Source organism: Drosophila teissieri, chromosome 2R, assembly GCF_016746235.2.
Source record: "Drosophila teissieri strain GT53w chromosome 2R, Prin_Dtei_1.1, whole genome shotgun sequence".
Taxonomy (NCBI): Eukaryota; Metazoa; Arthropoda; class Insecta; order Diptera; family Drosophilidae; genus Drosophila; species Drosophila teissieri.
In genome coordinates this window covers 7,192,213-7,208,000 of record NC_053030.1, presented here as the reverse complement: position 1 = coordinate 7,208,000, position 15,788 = coordinate 7,192,213, and the positions used below count along the sequence as shown (strand labels likewise).

Here is a 15,788-nt window from a genome sequence, read left to right as displayed (position 1 = left end):
CATACTTTATATTCAGGGCTTGAAGTTTAGATTCATCAATCATATTGAGTAACTTACAACGCGGGTTTGCTTTAGTATACATGTGTATTAGAAAATCTGCACTTAAATGTATATCCATGGGCCACTTTAACCACAAGCCATGGCAACAGCTGGCACTGGCCCCTTGGAAAATCCCCCGTGGTGATCGCTAAGCCAGCTATCGCATCAATTAAACAACCTGACACGGTAATTATAGTCCTGCCTCGCCCGTCAGCGGCACGGAAGTTGCGAGTCCACGGCTTCTGTGTTTCTTCGTTTTCTAATTACAAACATGAAACGTTAGAATTCACGCGTATTAGGAAAATTAAAGATACGCCGCGTGCGGACGCGGGTGGAGGATGTGGGAACGGCACCGGATGCTGCACAGGACCGCGAACTGGAACTAAGTCTGGAGTGGGGGAGGATTCGGGATTCGGGAATGGGAATGGGAACGAAAACAGTAGCTGGGGTAGGTGTTTAGGCGGAAAGGGGGAGGGATGCATGCGCGCATTAAGCAGCGTACCCGCATGTGGCTAAAAGGACTCGTTGCCAGGACACGCCATCTCGGTGGTGGCTGCTGTGCCAGCCAAAGGTACAAAGGGCACAATAAACCGAGATGTGGTGCACTGCAAAAAGCGATGATCTATTTTATTCAATTATATTTACAAGTATTCACACAGCGATTCTGATTTTAAATTATATTAATTATCTTTTTATTCATCTTAAACATTTTTAAGACGATAAGCTGCTTTTTTTCTAGCCAATAGAACAGTGTAGTATTTGTATTTTAAATATAATGTTTCCCCTTCATTATCACCAAAACGTACTTTTCCAAAGTCCTTTTTTCTCCGTGTGAAACGGGGAGGGAGGCGGCAGGCGAAATTTTCATGTTTGATGCGTGTATTACGCATCTGGTGGGTTTCTCGGAGGTCAGGGAACGGGCCACATGCCACTCCACGACGCTCCATGCCACTCCAAGTCGATTTAATAAAGGAAATTCCTGGCCGCTATCCACGAAAGTGTTCAAAGTAATTTGGAGCATGCCCGAAAATACCTGAGGGTCCCCGGCTTTTCCGGGCGGGAGAGGCATCTGCGGGCAGGAGGGTAACTCCAGCATCCAGAATCCAGCATCCAGAATCGCCCTGTATAAGCAATTGATTAATGTGCGCCCAGAGCGGATTAGGTTTAATTTCTATACAGCCGGAGGGGTAGCTGCGATGCTGCGATGCGATGCGATGGCTTCCGACGATTGCACATCCTTGGGGATTTGCTCTCTAGTTTCTGGGCCTTTGTCTATCCGGGGCTGTCTATATAGACGAATTTGTATTTGCACTTGGCAAATATCCGGAGGGCCGCCCTGCTGGCTGGAAGGCTGTTGTCCTTACTATTAACATTCATTTGCCTAATATTTCGGGTGACACGTAGCACATATGGTGACCTCCGCACCATTCTCGTTCGCTTCCAACCTCGTAAAAGGCGATGGCTGCGTATTGGGTATCTGGGTATCAGGTGTGCATGTTTTCCATTTCGGCCAGCGGGTTTTTGGGATACTGTGAAATTTGAGGGCCGTGCCGTGCCTTTGATTAAATAATGTTAATTTGAAAAAGGCAAAACAATTTGTAGACGTGGCAGCGTTTTGGGCCCCTTTGGGATCTTGAATTTTAAGTAGTTTCAAGGAGTTTTGGGCGGGTATGTATTCCATTAAATAGTTGCAAATAAGATGAATCGAATCGTATTAGACGTGGACCGATGCTAGTACTTCTATGCAAGTAAAAGTAATCAATTAAGCTTAATAAAAAGTGGATTCTCCTTGAATACAAATGAATATAATACGAGCGATTCTATGGAGATAGTTGATCGCTTAAAGGTTAGCGCTTTTCATTTTGTCACCAACTCCCCATTGAAATCCCCAAACTCCATTTACCAGATTCTCAACCGGCTCACAATGCAAGTTGTGTTGCATTTTTAACAGTATTCCAACTATTTGCCGGAAAATGCTCGCTTTTATTTCGTGACAAAAACTTGTATCTGTTCCAATCCCAGCTCTTTATTCCTCCCTGGTGATGCGCTTTGAACTTTAACCGGGTATTCACATGGACTTCACATGACTACCACCGAGTTCCCAGCCTCCATGACGCTTCTATTGTATTCCGTGTCCTGGCTGGCGCATCGCATAGGGTTTTCGGCTGGACTCTGCGCTGTTCAAAAATTGTTGGGGCTTTTATTTTTGCTTTTGGATTTTTGGATACATGTGCCGACTGTGGCGACGGCGATGGCGGTGGCAATGGCGACGGCGAAGGCATATTGGTCTTTTGTTTTTCCATCAAATATTTTTCATTCATCAAGTTTTCAATTTACAAAAATGTTCATTCATTCGCACGAGCAATTTGTATTCGGTGTGAATTTGTCATGTGTTGGCCGCTCCTGCTGCAGCATTTGGCTGTTTTTCTCGCTTTCTCTATTTTCCTTGTGTCCCGCTTTCCACTTCCATGTATTTTTCCACTCTGGCTGTGAGTTATCGCATCAGTTAAATATATATGTATGTATATGCAGTACCCGGCACACCCAACAGCCGCAATCGAAGTGTACATAAATGTATATTTATGAATCAGGGGCTCAGTCTGGGAAATTGACGAACTTTGCACACTATCTGAAATTTTGTTATGATAACCCTCAGTTCAGCATGGCTGTGAAAAGGTTATTCGGCATTTTAGTTTATTTTTAAATAACCTGTACCTGATAAGTGGAAAAATAGGAGACCCCTTTCGCTGGGTCTCTGCCCAAAGTCCTTTGTGATATAGTTCTGTTTGTGGCTTAACGTTTGCATGATGTATTGGCATGATTGGAGCCAGAGGTTTGGCTCCCATTTCAAACCCACAAAGCGAGCAGAAAATATATATTTCTATAGCATTATGTACGCTAATTAATTATTGACGTAAATATTGAATGTGTATTTCTGCGGTATTTTCTTTTTTAATATTCCAACTTCAACTAACTGATGAGCTTGTTGCGGTGTCCTGTGGTGCTGCATGTTGACAAATTGTTTACCCCGTGTCGTTTAAAGTGCAAATGATAAGCGAGTTTTTTGAAATGATTTTCAGAAATGCCCGCCGTTGGCCCCTGATGATTGACCCACAAGGACAGGCCAACAAATGGATCAAGAACTATGAGAAGAACAACAAACTCTGCGTGATTCGGCTCAACCAAGCGGACTACACCCGTGTCATGGAGAACGCCATCCAATTCGGTCTGCCCGTGCTCCTGGAAAACATTGGCGAGGAACTGGATCCCGTCCTGGAGTCAGTGCTCCAAAAGACACTCTTCAAACAGGGCGGTGCCCTCTGCATAAAACTGGGCGACTCTGTAATTGAGTATAATCACAACTTTAAGTCAGTACCATCCTTAATTCATGGAAACTGAAGTTTATACCGATTAAACTGCCTTGTTACAGATTCTATATGACAACCAAGCTGAGGAATCCACACTATCTGCCCGAGGTGGCCGTCAAGGTTACCCTGCTGAACTTCATGATCACCACTCAAGGACTACAGGATCAATTGCTGGGCATAACGGTGGCGAGGGAGCGACCTGACTTGGAGGCGGAGAAGAACAACCTCATCGTGCAGGGAGCTGAAAACAAACGGATGCTGAAGGAGACTGAGGACCAGATTCTGGAAGTTCTTTCCTCGGCCGAGAATATTCTGGAGGACGAGACAGCCGTTCAGATTCTGAGCTCAGCCAAGGCCTTGGCGAATGATATCAGTGAGAAGCAGGTCATCACAGAGGCCACCGAAAAGCAGATCGATATCGCACGATTGAGTTACGTGCCTATAGCCGAGCACTCAACTATTTTGTTCTTCACCATAGGTGGGCATTTTGATTCATTTTGGCTAGTTAACTGATAATGTGGCTTGTCTGTTATTAAAACCACTTACTTGCAGTGGAGCTGGCCAACATCGATCCCATGTACCAGTACAGCCTGGTTTGGTTCGTCAACCTGTACATGTCCTCCATCGACAACACGGAGAAAGTGGACGACATAGCGGCGCGTCTGCTGGATCTGCGGAATCACTTCACCTACAGCCTCTATGTCAACATTTGTCGCAGTCTCTTCGAGCGTGTGAGTGCCCATTGGACTAACGCAATTATCGTCAAACGCCGGTCCGATTATTCGTCCGCTGTCCGCTGTCCAGTATCCTGGACCTTTAGCCTCGTTAGTCCCGTAATTGCGCATAATCTGATAATGTGACATTTGAAGCGTGGTCCTTTGCGTTTCATTTGCTTTGTGGCTGTGGCTGTGCATCCTGCTCGGCTTGACTTGACTTCACTGCTCTTAAATAATATTTAAGCATTACTGCTCCACAACTACACGGTACTGTGGTGCCACTTCAGCGAACAATGGAGTTTAAGCAGTTGTCGCAGCTGCAAACTGAGTGGATACTGTGGATAGCCTTCATAAAATCCTTAGGGAAAAATATTCGTATATTTTCACTTATGAATAATAAGCATTCCCCAATTTAAATAGGGAATGAACAGTGTCCAGTGATATCACCAGTTTTAAATTAGTTTTTGCTTCTTGCACAACGTGTGTACTCTTCCAGTTTCGCTTTGTTTAAAGCCACTGTGCAGCAGCTTGAATAATGTTATTACATTGCTGGTGCAATCAAAGGATGTACCTAGCCAAAGGAAGCTGGGGCGAAAAGGAAATAGTAATCCAAACAAGTTCTAGCTGGCTTTATGCTGTTTTCAGTCAATTATGCCATGGCCTGTGCCCGTCCCTATGACTTTGCCTTTGCCCTTGCCCTCGCCTCCTGTGGCGACCCTTCCATCAGGTAACCTTTGATCCCCAGTTGTTAATTTTCTTGCGCACGAAATGAAACCAAGTGAATTGCTATCGCAGCTTGGCTTTGTAAATGCTTTGATTTTGGCGGGCAACCTTTCGGTGTAACCCATTTAATGTGAAAGTGAGCCTCTAAGCCCTGACCCTGAAAGACCCCAATCACATTACATCGCTTCCTGTCCCTTACTCAATTCTACACTCAAAGAAATCTATCAGCACTTCTGACTTGCTCGAAATTCTATTACTATAAGGTAGCTACTATTTTAAAAAAGTAGTTTGATTATTGTATTATTGTAGCTAGTTTCCGAGTGTAATCAAATGCTTTCAACTTTGCACAGGATAAGCTGCTGTTTTCGCTCATACTGAACATCAACATGATGAAGCACGACAATCGGATTGACAATGCCGAGTGGATGTTTCTGCTGACTGGAGGCGTTGGACTGGAGAATCCGTTCAAGAATCCATCCACCTGGCTGGGCGTTCAGAACTGGGATGAGCTCTGTCGCCTGACCAATTTGCCCAATTTCAAGGGTTTACGCGAGGACTTTAATGACAATGCGGCTCAATGGAAGCCTTTCTTTGACTCGAAGTCGCCACAGGACAATAAGGACATACCAAAGTCCTGGGAAAAGCGAGTGAGCATATTCCAGAAACTCTTGCTGCTCCGCGTCTTTCGGCCGGACAAACTGGTTCCGGCTGTGTTAAATTTTGTGCAGGGAGAACTGGGTGAGCGATTTGTGGATCCGCCTCAGTTCGATTTGATGGCTTCCTTTGCTGACTCCCACTGCTGTGTGCCCTTGATATTCATCCTGACCCCTGGCTCGGATCCGACGGCCACACTTCTGAAGTTTGCCGAGGATCAGGGCTTCGGCACGAATCGATTGTTTTCGCTGTCCTTGGGCCAGGGTCAGGGCCCCATTGCCATGAAGATGATCGACGAAGGCGTCAAAATGGGTAACTGGGTGGTGCTGCAGAATTGCCATCTGGCAGCCAGCTTCATGCCCTTGCTGGAGAAGATCTGTGAGAACCTCCTGCCAGATGCAACGCATCCGGACTTCAGGCTGTGGCTCACCTCCTATCCGGCGGACCACTTTCCGGTTGTGGTCCTGCAGAATGGCATCAAGATGACCAATGAGCCGCCAAAGGGTCTGCGATCCAACATTCTGCGATCGATGTTAAGTGATCCGATCAGCGATCCGGAGTGGTACGAGTCCTGCACTCAGCCAAGGATCTTCAAGCAGCTGATATACTCGCTGTGCTTCTTCCATGCGGTTATTCAGGAAAGGCGATACTTTGGCCCGATCGGCTGGAACATTCCCTACGAGTTCAACGAAACTGACCTCAGGATCTCCCTGATGCAGCTGAGGATGTTCCTCAACCAATACGAGACTGTTAACTACGATGCATTGCGATATCTGACGGGCGAGTGCAATTACGGAGGACGAGTTACGGATGACTGGGATCGGCGCACTCTGAAAACCATTCTAGATAAGTATTATTGTCCCGCGGTTATTGATTTAGAGAAGCCGTACTATCTGGATGAGACGGGTCTGTACTATGTGCCGGTGTTCAAGGAGGTGGATTTGTATCTGAACTTCACGAGAGACCTGCCACAGATCTCGTCTCCTGCCATATTTGGATTCCATGCCAACGCGGATATCATGAAGGACCAGAAGGAGACAGACATGTTACTTTCGCACACTCTGCTCACGCAGGTGAGTAAAACTTTGGTGGTGGAGAAAGAGAACTTTAGCTTGAGTAGATTTTGTAATTGTTGTTCTGATTGTTAAATATTCTTGCTTCGTATTTGCCTGCTTCGCTACAAAAGGAACGTTGGGTAAGTCACTTTAGAGTTGCCTTAAACGAATACATAAAATAATTGATACGGTTTCGTTGTCACACTTTACACAGGACCTCTATGATCGACGCGTAAGTGCTGGCTATTCCTAAATGCTTTAACACTTGAAACAGCTACTTTAATATCCTCTTGTTTGACACGCCGCGCTTTAGAAATTGGAGAAAACACAAAGGGTCTATACAGAAACGCTTAGTAAACGCTTTCCAGAAAACCTTTCCCTACCCACTTATCCCACTTGTCCTCCCTTCCTTGCCCTGTACCAAATGCCCCTGAAGGATACCAGTGCCACCTCGGATGACAGTGGTGGTTCCAAGGCACTAACTCCCGAAGAGGTGGTCACAAACGTGGCCACCGATATTCTGGAGAAGTTGCCAAAGCTTTTCGACCGAGATGCGGCCCTGCTAAAATACCCAACTCGCTACCACCAAAGCATGAACACGGTGCTCGTCCAGGAGATGGTGCGCTTCAATGTCCTGCTGAACACGATCCGAACCAGCCTGATCACGCTGCGAAAGGGAATCAAGGGTGAGTTGTTAACTATACTTTTGCAGAGGGCATATGGTTATATATATTTTTAATTAGTACAAGTATCTGAGTCGATATGGTCATGTCCGTATGAACTTAGTGATCTCGGAAAGCTAGTGTTGCGATTAAGCATGTTAACTCTTATCCCAAAATTGTATCGCCAGCACATTTCCTAGCTAATCGGTATCTGATAGTCGAGGAGCTCGACTATATATTCTTCTATATTTATACCCGTTACTCGTAGAGTAAAAGATTCGTTGAAATTTATGTACCAGGCAGAATATACATACATATATTCTTGATGAGGACCAATAGCCGAGTAGAAATGACCATGTCCGTCTGTCCGTCTGTCTGTACGTCCGCATGAACGTAGGGATCTCGGAAACCACAAAAGCTAGTGTTGCGATTAAGCATGTTTGCTTAAGCATAATTGCTTCAAAATAAATCGAAAATCTAATTTATTTTGTTAATCTGGCAGATGGTTCACTTTTAAGCCATGTTTAGTTTTATTCAGATTTTTGTACAATATCAATTGTGTTCTTCACGGGGTTGGCATTAATAGTGGTAGGGTCTTTGCTTGTTTATATACCTTTATACCAATATACCTTTCCTCAACTGCATTTTGATCGTTTATTTTTTAGTTTTTGACTTCCTAGAAGAATGAGTTCCTTTGTCAGATTTAATCAGACTGGAAGTTTTGAACCCCGAAGAACGTACGGGTGGGATGAAGGACAACGAGTCTTCCCGCCAGGGCGAAAGTTCTTGAACTTCCGGTCCGGATTCGGAATTCGGTCCGACATCGGAATCCGGTCCGGCTTGGGGCTCGAGATTGAAATCCACTGTCGAGGGCATTTTCCTCTCCGTATCCGTTTCTTGGTCTAAATCGTTTGTGGCTGTGTCGCTGGATATTATGACACTAGAAGCCAAGGAAATGGGTATAACATTCTGGGAAGTCGATTCCTTAACGGGGCTTAATTCAACTGGAGTGGATACTACAGTTTCCGCATCACCAGGAGATGGGATGGTTGATGAATCCAATGGTTTTAAGTTGTCTTCCTCCGCTCGTTCATCGTGGGATGGAGATGTTCCTGAAATCCGCGGCCTTAAATTTATGGCCGACTGGGTTTTATGAGACCATACTTTCGGTGACTCAATACTAGTCACTGTATTCCCAGAAGGCTCACTTTCTATAGCATGTTTCACCATATCAATAATAGGATTTCTTTCGTCCTCGTTGGGAAGCACTACTCTATAGCCCCTGCCTACAAATGAGCCCAAGTTAGAGGCGTGCGAAACATCGAGAGCGCTTCTAAGACTGAACAAATCACTTGGTGTGGACATTACGATCGGTATGGGATTGAAGACTTGAGATCTTATAAATATATCGCTGGCCGATGCCTGGTCATTCTCTAGGGGCTTGTCGAAGTTTTCTAAATTTCTTGTAATCTTCTCAGCTTTGTTTTTTTTTAATATGTTTAGCATCTGTTTTTTTTCGAATTCCGACCCTGGCAGTGAGGTATCATATTCGATATTAACGTTCTCCTTTTCGCGGATGTTGTCCATGCAATGGATGTAATCATGAGAGACAGTCTGGCAGAGCTCGATTAAGTCGGAAGGCTTAACGGCTGGAAGATTTTCCATCTTGTCAAAGATGCTCGCGAACACGTCGTCGAATAGATCGTTATAGTTTTCGATTACAATGCGCTCATTTATTTCAAGCCAACGATCGCCGGGAACTGCCCGTCGGATGACCTTTCTAATGATGGCATAGGCTTCTTGCCAGGAAGTTTTCTGAGGGGTTTCACTTTCGCTGTCCGTGGACATGAGATACAAATCGTTGTCGATGAGGCGATCTATGAGGTCGCTCGTTAGAGTAGCTCCTATGTCGAACGGATCCAGTTCATTCCACACCTTTGGGAATATCACATCATCCACTACGTACTGCGCGATCAGGGAATTCTCGTAGAGCTGCAGAATCCTGTTCATATTGGGCGAAATCATGTCATTCAACATTACTCGTAAGGGCACATAGGTGAGGGGGTTTTGGATCAACTTGAAGCTCTCCAGCCATCGCATTATATCCGTGTCGATCTGCTTGGCCAACTCACTCACTGACTCGCCAGCAAGGTCTTCGGCCATATTGTACATATCAGAGCTCAGCATGTTGGCGAAGTACTTATGGGAGATCTCGTTGTGGACCACATTGCAATGCTGGAACAGCTCCTCGTACAGCAGTCTCATGTCGTTCTCCTTCTGCCGCAGTCCAGCTTCAGCGGCCTCGCGTCTCCAGCGCTCCTTTTGGGCCATAATCGAGAAGAAGTGAAGCCTTCGCAGCTCCGAGAGACGAGTCATCTCCTCCGAGAGGAACTGCATCACCCAGCCCACGTAGGTGCCCTCGTATATGTTCAACATGTGCTCCATTTCCTCGCGCTTCCTGTCGTTCTTCAAGTGCAACAGCATTGTGTCTGTCATGTGGTTCATCACCGGCTTGGGGGGAGGTTTAAAAGTACCGAAAGTATCGGGATCGCTCCCTTTATCGTAGAGGTCAGTTAGATAGGCCAGGGTCATTAGGGATGCCGCTCTACCTAGTTCTGGTTTTCTTCGCTTGACAAGGCATTTTGGTTCTTCTTTCTCCGTATTGGCCTGTGTTCTAAGGCCCTTCAGAGACTCGAAGAGCTTTTGCAGATTGCCTTCCTTGCAGAAGTTGCGCTCGTACTCCTGGTCATACTTTTTGGGCTTGGACCAATCCTTGAGCTTTCTAAACGGACACTTGAGGTCGGTAATGTTGACCTTCTTCTCCAAATTGTCGATCCTCATGTCGAAGGCACTTTGTGCTGTTTTGGACACAAAATTGCGACGCGCCGGGTCAACGCCGTATCTTGAAAGCGGAGCGTAGAACTCGGAGCACGGAGATCCCAACGAATGCATGGGACTTTGCTTCTCCCACCTTCGCGGATTCCTATTAACTTGGAACTCCAGCCGACGCATTCCCCGCTGGAACTCGATCTCGTTCTTTCGCAAACCCGCCTGGCGTCGCTGCTCGATTCGCTCGCAGGCTTTTTCAATTCGCGACTTTGAGGCGGCGTGCATCTCCTTCTCCCTCTTGTCAAACATCTTAATCACGATCTGGAGACGCATCATCTGGCACTCCTGTATGTCCTCCTCGCGCTGTATCCACTCCTCCCACTCGAAGGCTTCCAGTATCTCCTTGTACTCTGTTTTTATGGCCACTTTCCTGGCCTCTTGGAGCAGTCTTCTGAAGTGGATCTTTAGGGCATCACTAAAGGCCCATCGTTTCCTCGCGCGTTCTAGAACCTCGACATCATGGAGTCCTGGTCGATTTGCTTCTGGGAATATAGATGGCAGGGAAAAGAGCTCCAAAGTTTCTACACTGTCTGGCTCTAAAATCTCAGGCAAATAGCTCATTGTCTGCGCAGAGGATTCCCTGAAAATATCATTCATATATAATAAATGATAAATCTATCTTGGAGCTCACCTGTAAAGCGTCTGTGTGACCTTACTCTTAAACGGTCGCGTGTCCTCGGCCTTAGCAAAGAAATCACATTTGTGCCCTAAATCCTTTTTCATGACTACCCTGGGGCTCATCTTGACCTCATGGGAGTTCACAGTTGTATCTTGTTCGGTAAGAAATCTGTGTCCCGGGGCTTTGAACTGACACTCGCTGTCGGTGCGAGGCAATTTCCCAGTATGGCGCTGTGCTGGGTCATTAGCACCTAGGAAATGGAACATCAAATTATTAAAAGTTCTGAAATGCTTTTCTTAACTCTTCATACCTCCTGCGATCCGTAGATCAGACGAGCTGGTGATCAGACAAGATGTAAGGCCATGCTCAGTCAGATTTTCAGATTTGGAAGTGCTCTTTTTCCGTTTGATATTAACCTCTTTGTGTCTTGGTGATTTTAGATACGTAGATGATATGTCCTCCTGAAGAGCCCTAAACTTAACCTGCTTTTCGAGTCGCGTATTGTGTTTGGACATTATGTTTTTTTTGTTTTTTATGTTTTGTAATAATGTGGTTTTAGTGTGGGTTTGGATGAGTGTTGTGTCAGCAAATGGGTTTCATATTTAATTAATTTCGAGTTCTAATTTCAGTGGGCTACTAAGTTAAGTCATTCATCTTCTCTGACAAGTATTACTATAATTGTATACTTTACAATATATTTTATTAAATAAACGAATAATAATGAAACCAATTAATCTTTGAAATACTTCCTTTTTACCAACAGGTTTGGTTGTCATGTCCGCGGCTGTTGAGGCCGTTTACAAGTCCGTCCTGATAGCCAAAATACCTGCAATGTGGGCTGGAAAATCGTACCCCAGTCTAAAGCCACTGGGCAGTTATGTGAACGATTTTCTGCGTCGCCTTGAGTTCCTGCAGGTGAGTGATATGGAAAGTACGCAGCGATAGAACCATAAAGAGCTAGTTCTAACTTTATTTTCAGCACTGGTATGATCATGGAGCTCCTTCCACCTTTTGGCTCTCTGGATTTTTCTTCACTCAGGCCTTCTTAACGGGCGCCCAGCAGAACTACGCGCGGAAGTATGTGATATCCATAGATCTTCTGGCCTTCGACTACGAAGTTCTTTCGGTGGAGGAGTCCCAAAGGCAGGGAATGTCGGGCCCCGAGGATGGTGTCTATGTATATGGCATTTTCCTAGAAGGTGCGCGTTGGGATCGCACTGGAAAGTATCTAGCCGAGTCCCGGCCAAGAGAACTGTTTGATACGATGCCACTGATTTGGCTAAAGCCACTCAAGCGCGTGGATCTACCCGAGCGTCACAACTATCTGTGTCCAATGTACAAGACTGCCGAACGGCGAGGAGTACTGTCCACCACCGGTCATAGTACCAACTTTGTGGTGGCCATGCTGCTGCTCTGCAATCCCAATACACCAGTCTCGCACTGGATTATTCGCGGCACAGCCTTGTTGTGTCAGCTCAGCTTCTAGGGATTGCACATTTATTCGATTAAACTATATTTTTAAGGGACTGCTTGAGGCAGTTCCCCAAGAACATGCGAGCTTAATAAATATATTTTAACACAATTTATTCGTATTACGTTAAATAATACATTTGTTTTATGTATGTGTATGAAAGTAACGAGAAATTAACATCTGGAATTCGAACATTCATCTGAATTTGAAGACCTGCGATTCCTTGGTGGAGTACACAATTACCTCCTCTGCCACATCGTCGGTATGCTCCTCCTCAAGTTCTTCGGCATCTATGGTTTCTAAGTCATCGGATTTGCTTAGGGATTTATCGCTCACGTGCTCTGGTTCTTGTTCTTCAGCTTCGACTTTTTCCGGCTCAACTTCTTGTTCAAAATTGTTGGCATTAACCTCTTCGTCTCTACTCTCGGCGCCTCCACTCTCAACGTCATTCTCATCTTCTGCCAATTGCGCAAGCTGCAGCGTCGAAGATCCGCGGAGTTCGTTAAGATTGTTGTCGTACTCGCCGAGATCGACTACACTTTTAATGGAATACAGGTCGGGGTCAGCCTCTGGAGATAGGAAGTTAAGGAACTTCGAGCTTTGGAGCACTTCGTTCTTTATGTAGTCGTCAAATAGTTCGCCTTCATTTTCATCAACTTCAGTCAACTTCACTTTCTCCCCACTTTTCTCCAGCTTTTTGGTTACCTTATCTTCTTTAATTTTTTTAATGAGAGACAGAAATTGCATTTTCAGAAGATTGGCACTTTCAAACGTGTCCGATTGAGACGACCCCACCCGCTCCTCAGGCACTCTATTCGGAATCTCGTGGGCAAAGAAGGCATATGATTTACTCGCACAAAGCTGCAGAAGATCGGTGCCCCGAACGGGTTCCGGATTTTCGATGCCAAATAGGATTGTGGCAAACACCTCGTCGAAGAGGCTGTTGAAGGTTTCGCTGGCAATCCTCTCGTTCTCCTCCTTCCAGCGTCTGCCCGGAACGGCTTGGCGAATGAGCTTTCGTATTATAGCATGGGACTCTGTCCAGGAAGCTCCGTGGCCACTATCGCTTTCGCTGTCCGAGGAGAACAACAGCAGATCGTTGTCGATGAGGCGATCAATGAGATCGCTGGTCAAAGTGCTGGCAATATCGAATGGCTCGAGTTCCTGCCACAGGTTGTAGAAGATCACGTCCTCCACAATGTACTGGACAATCATGGAGGTCTCGTAGCGGCGCAGCGTGGCGCCCATGTCCGGAGATACCATGTCCTGCAGCATCAGGCGCAGGGGGGTGAAATTGAGTGGATTCTGGATCAGCTTAAAGGACTCCAGCCACCTCTCTATGTCGGCATCGATTTGCTTGGCCATCTCGGTAATAGTTTCCGCAGTCTCCTCCTCCACCATATGGCCCACATCGGTGGTCAGTATGGTGTCGGCGTACTTCTCAGCAATCTCACTGTGGATGGCATTCGTGTGCTGGAACATCTCCTCGTAGAGCATCCTCATGCAGTTCTCCTTCTGCCTCAATCCCGCTTCGGCTGCCTCACGGCGCCAGCGTTCCTTTTGGGCCAGAATGCAGAAGAAGTGCAGCTTGCGCTGCTCCCTCAGGCGTTGCATTTCATCCGCCAGGAACTGCATGATCGTGCCAATATAACTGCCTTCGTAGGAGCATATCAGTGTCTCCAGATCCTCTCGTCTGATCACGGAGCCCCTCACTGACTTCTCAGCTCTTGGTGGCAGCAGTTTTTTGATTTTCTTGCTCTGACGGAAGCTGTCGGGAAGTTCCACAAAGCGAGACTTGCGAGTCTGCCAATTGTAGTTGCGATAGGACTCGCCGGAACTAGTACTGGAAGTTCGATGCTCAATTCGCAGTCGCGTTTTTAGGCAATGCGGTGGTTCCTTTGCCAAGTCTGCCTGCGTTCGCAAGGTCTTCAAGGACTCGTAGAGCCTCTGTAGATTGCCATCATTGCAGAAGTTGCGCTCATACTCTCTGTCGTACTCCTTGGGCTTGGACCACTCCTTCAGCTTGCTGAAGGGGCACTGCACATTGCGCATGTTCACCCGCTTTTCCAGCTCATCGATCCTCATGTCGAATGCCTTGCGTCCAGTGCTGGACTCGAAGCATCGTCTGGCTGGGTCAACTCCATGCCTTAGCAGGGGGCCGTAAAACTCGGAGCATGGTGATCCAAGGGCCTGCATGGGGCTCTGCTTCTCCCACTTTCGAGCGGTCTTGGCCAACTGAATGTAGTTGCGCCGCATTCCCCGCTGGTACTCAATTTCGTTCTTGCGCAGCCCATCCTGCCTCCGCTTTTCTATTTGTTCCACGGACTTTTCGATCCGAGTCTTGGAGGCGGTGTGCATGGCCTTCTCTCGTTTGTCGAACATCTTGATCACGATTTCCAGTCGCATCATCTGGCACTCCTGTATGTCCTCCTCGCGCTGGATCCACTGCTCCCACTCGAAGGCTTCCAAAACCTCCTTGTACTGCGTCTTTATAGACACTTTCCTCGCCTCACGAAGAAGGTGCTTGAAGTTATCCTTCAGTGCCTTACTGAACTTCCATCGCTTTCGGGCCCGCTCCAGAAACTCCACCTCATGCAATCCTGGCGGATTGTCGCCTGGCAGCAACTTGGCCAGAGTATAAAGCTCAAGAGTTTCCGATTTTTCTTGGTTCAGGATTTGTGGCAAAAAGGCCAGAGTCTGCGCAGAGGATTCCCTAAACACGACAAGCTGGTATTAAATGGGTTCAGTGGTCTTTCCCTTCTTTATCCTACCTATAGAGGGTTTGTGTGGCCTCATCCTTGAAGGGTCGATCGTCCACATACTTCGGAAAGAAGTCGCACTTGTTCTTCAGCTCCTTTCTTAGAGGCTTCGAGTGCAGCTTGACTTCCTGAGTGGTAAAATCGGAATGGGGCTTTTGCAGAAAAAATATTCCGGGCTCCTTGAACTGGCACTCGCTGTCGGTCCTGGGTAATTTACCAACACTCCGCGCCGCAGGATTATTGGCACCTGTACACTTTAAATTATAATCATATTTTCTAAAACAATAATCTTATTCAGGATAAACCCACCGGCCGCCAATCGTGAGTCTTGGCATTTGCTGTCTGTTCGCTGGACTTTTTCCACAGTGCTCTCTGTTGGGTTGTTGGCTCCTGGAAAAACGGAAAACCCATATTTTAAACTTCATAAAACACTATACTTCCGGGTAAACCCACCGCTCGATAATCGGGTATCCGAGGACCTGGTAATCAAACAAGACGTCAGGCCCTGCCCAATATTCTGCTCCTTTTCCTTGGTTTTGGCCGAATCCCCGATGCTCCGCTGTTTGCCATGGGTGAATGTGACGCGCTTTTTTTGCCTCACAGAGTCCTCTTTTTTGACCGAAGGTGGCTTTAGTACTGTCGTCGAACTAATGGGCATGAGCTCCCTGTTTTCGCGTATGAACTGCAGGATTCTTTCCCTCCGCAATCGATTTTCCTTTGCCGAGGGCATTTTTAACTTTTGTTGTGTTTAAACTCCGTCCTAATATCTTTTTGGGTTTTTGTGTGATCCTAGGGGTTTTCTTAGAAGTGTGCCTAGTTTTTTAGTTATGTAA

The 15,788-nt window shown here is 46.4% G+C and overlaps 3 protein-coding genes across 3 annotated transcripts in view; 1 reads left to right on the top strand and 2 right to left on the bottom strand.

Annotated features, from left to right (window-relative positions):
• The window catches only part of LOC122615064 (dynein axonemal heavy chain 7), a 24,615-nt gene extending 12,308 nt beyond the window's left edge, over positions 1-12,307 (top strand). The window contains exons 17-23 of the mRNA XM_043789917.1: positions 3,120-3,407; positions 3,470-3,885; positions 3,960-4,138; positions 5,197-6,573; positions 6,992-7,241; positions 11,489-11,640; positions 11,705-12,307. Of these exons, the coding sequence (XP_043645852.1) occupies positions 3,120-3,407; positions 3,470-3,885; positions 3,960-4,138; positions 5,197-6,573; positions 6,992-7,241; positions 11,489-11,640; positions 11,705-12,211 (3,169 nt within the window). The 3' untranslated portion in view covers positions 12,212-12,307. The remainder of the gene's footprint in view (positions 1-3,119; positions 3,408-3,469; positions 3,886-3,959; positions 4,139-5,196; positions 6,574-6,991; positions 7,242-11,488; positions 11,641-11,704) is intronic.
• LOC122615065 lies at positions 7,724-11,356 on the bottom strand. Its single transcript, XM_043789918.1, has 3 exons — positions 11,036-11,356; positions 10,738-10,975; positions 7,724-10,686 (listed from the first exon to the last, which is right to left on the bottom strand). Exons 1-3 carry the CDS (start codon positions 11,238-11,240, stop codon positions 7,872-7,874), a joined length of 3,258 nt encoding a protein of 1,085 aa, XP_043645853.1. The 5' UTR covers positions 11,241-11,356; the 3' UTR covers positions 7,724-7,871.
• Positions 12,293-15,788, bottom strand: LOC122615067. The gene is made up of 4 exons (XM_043789919.1): positions 15,409-15,788; positions 15,265-15,345; positions 14,968-15,202; positions 12,293-14,909 (listed from the first exon to the last, which is right to left on the bottom strand). The coding sequence occupies exons 1-4, from the start codon at positions 15,683-15,685 to the stop codon at positions 12,392-12,394; spliced, it is 3,111 nt and encodes a 1,036-aa protein (XP_043645854.1). The 5' UTR covers positions 15,686-15,788; the 3' UTR covers positions 12,293-12,391.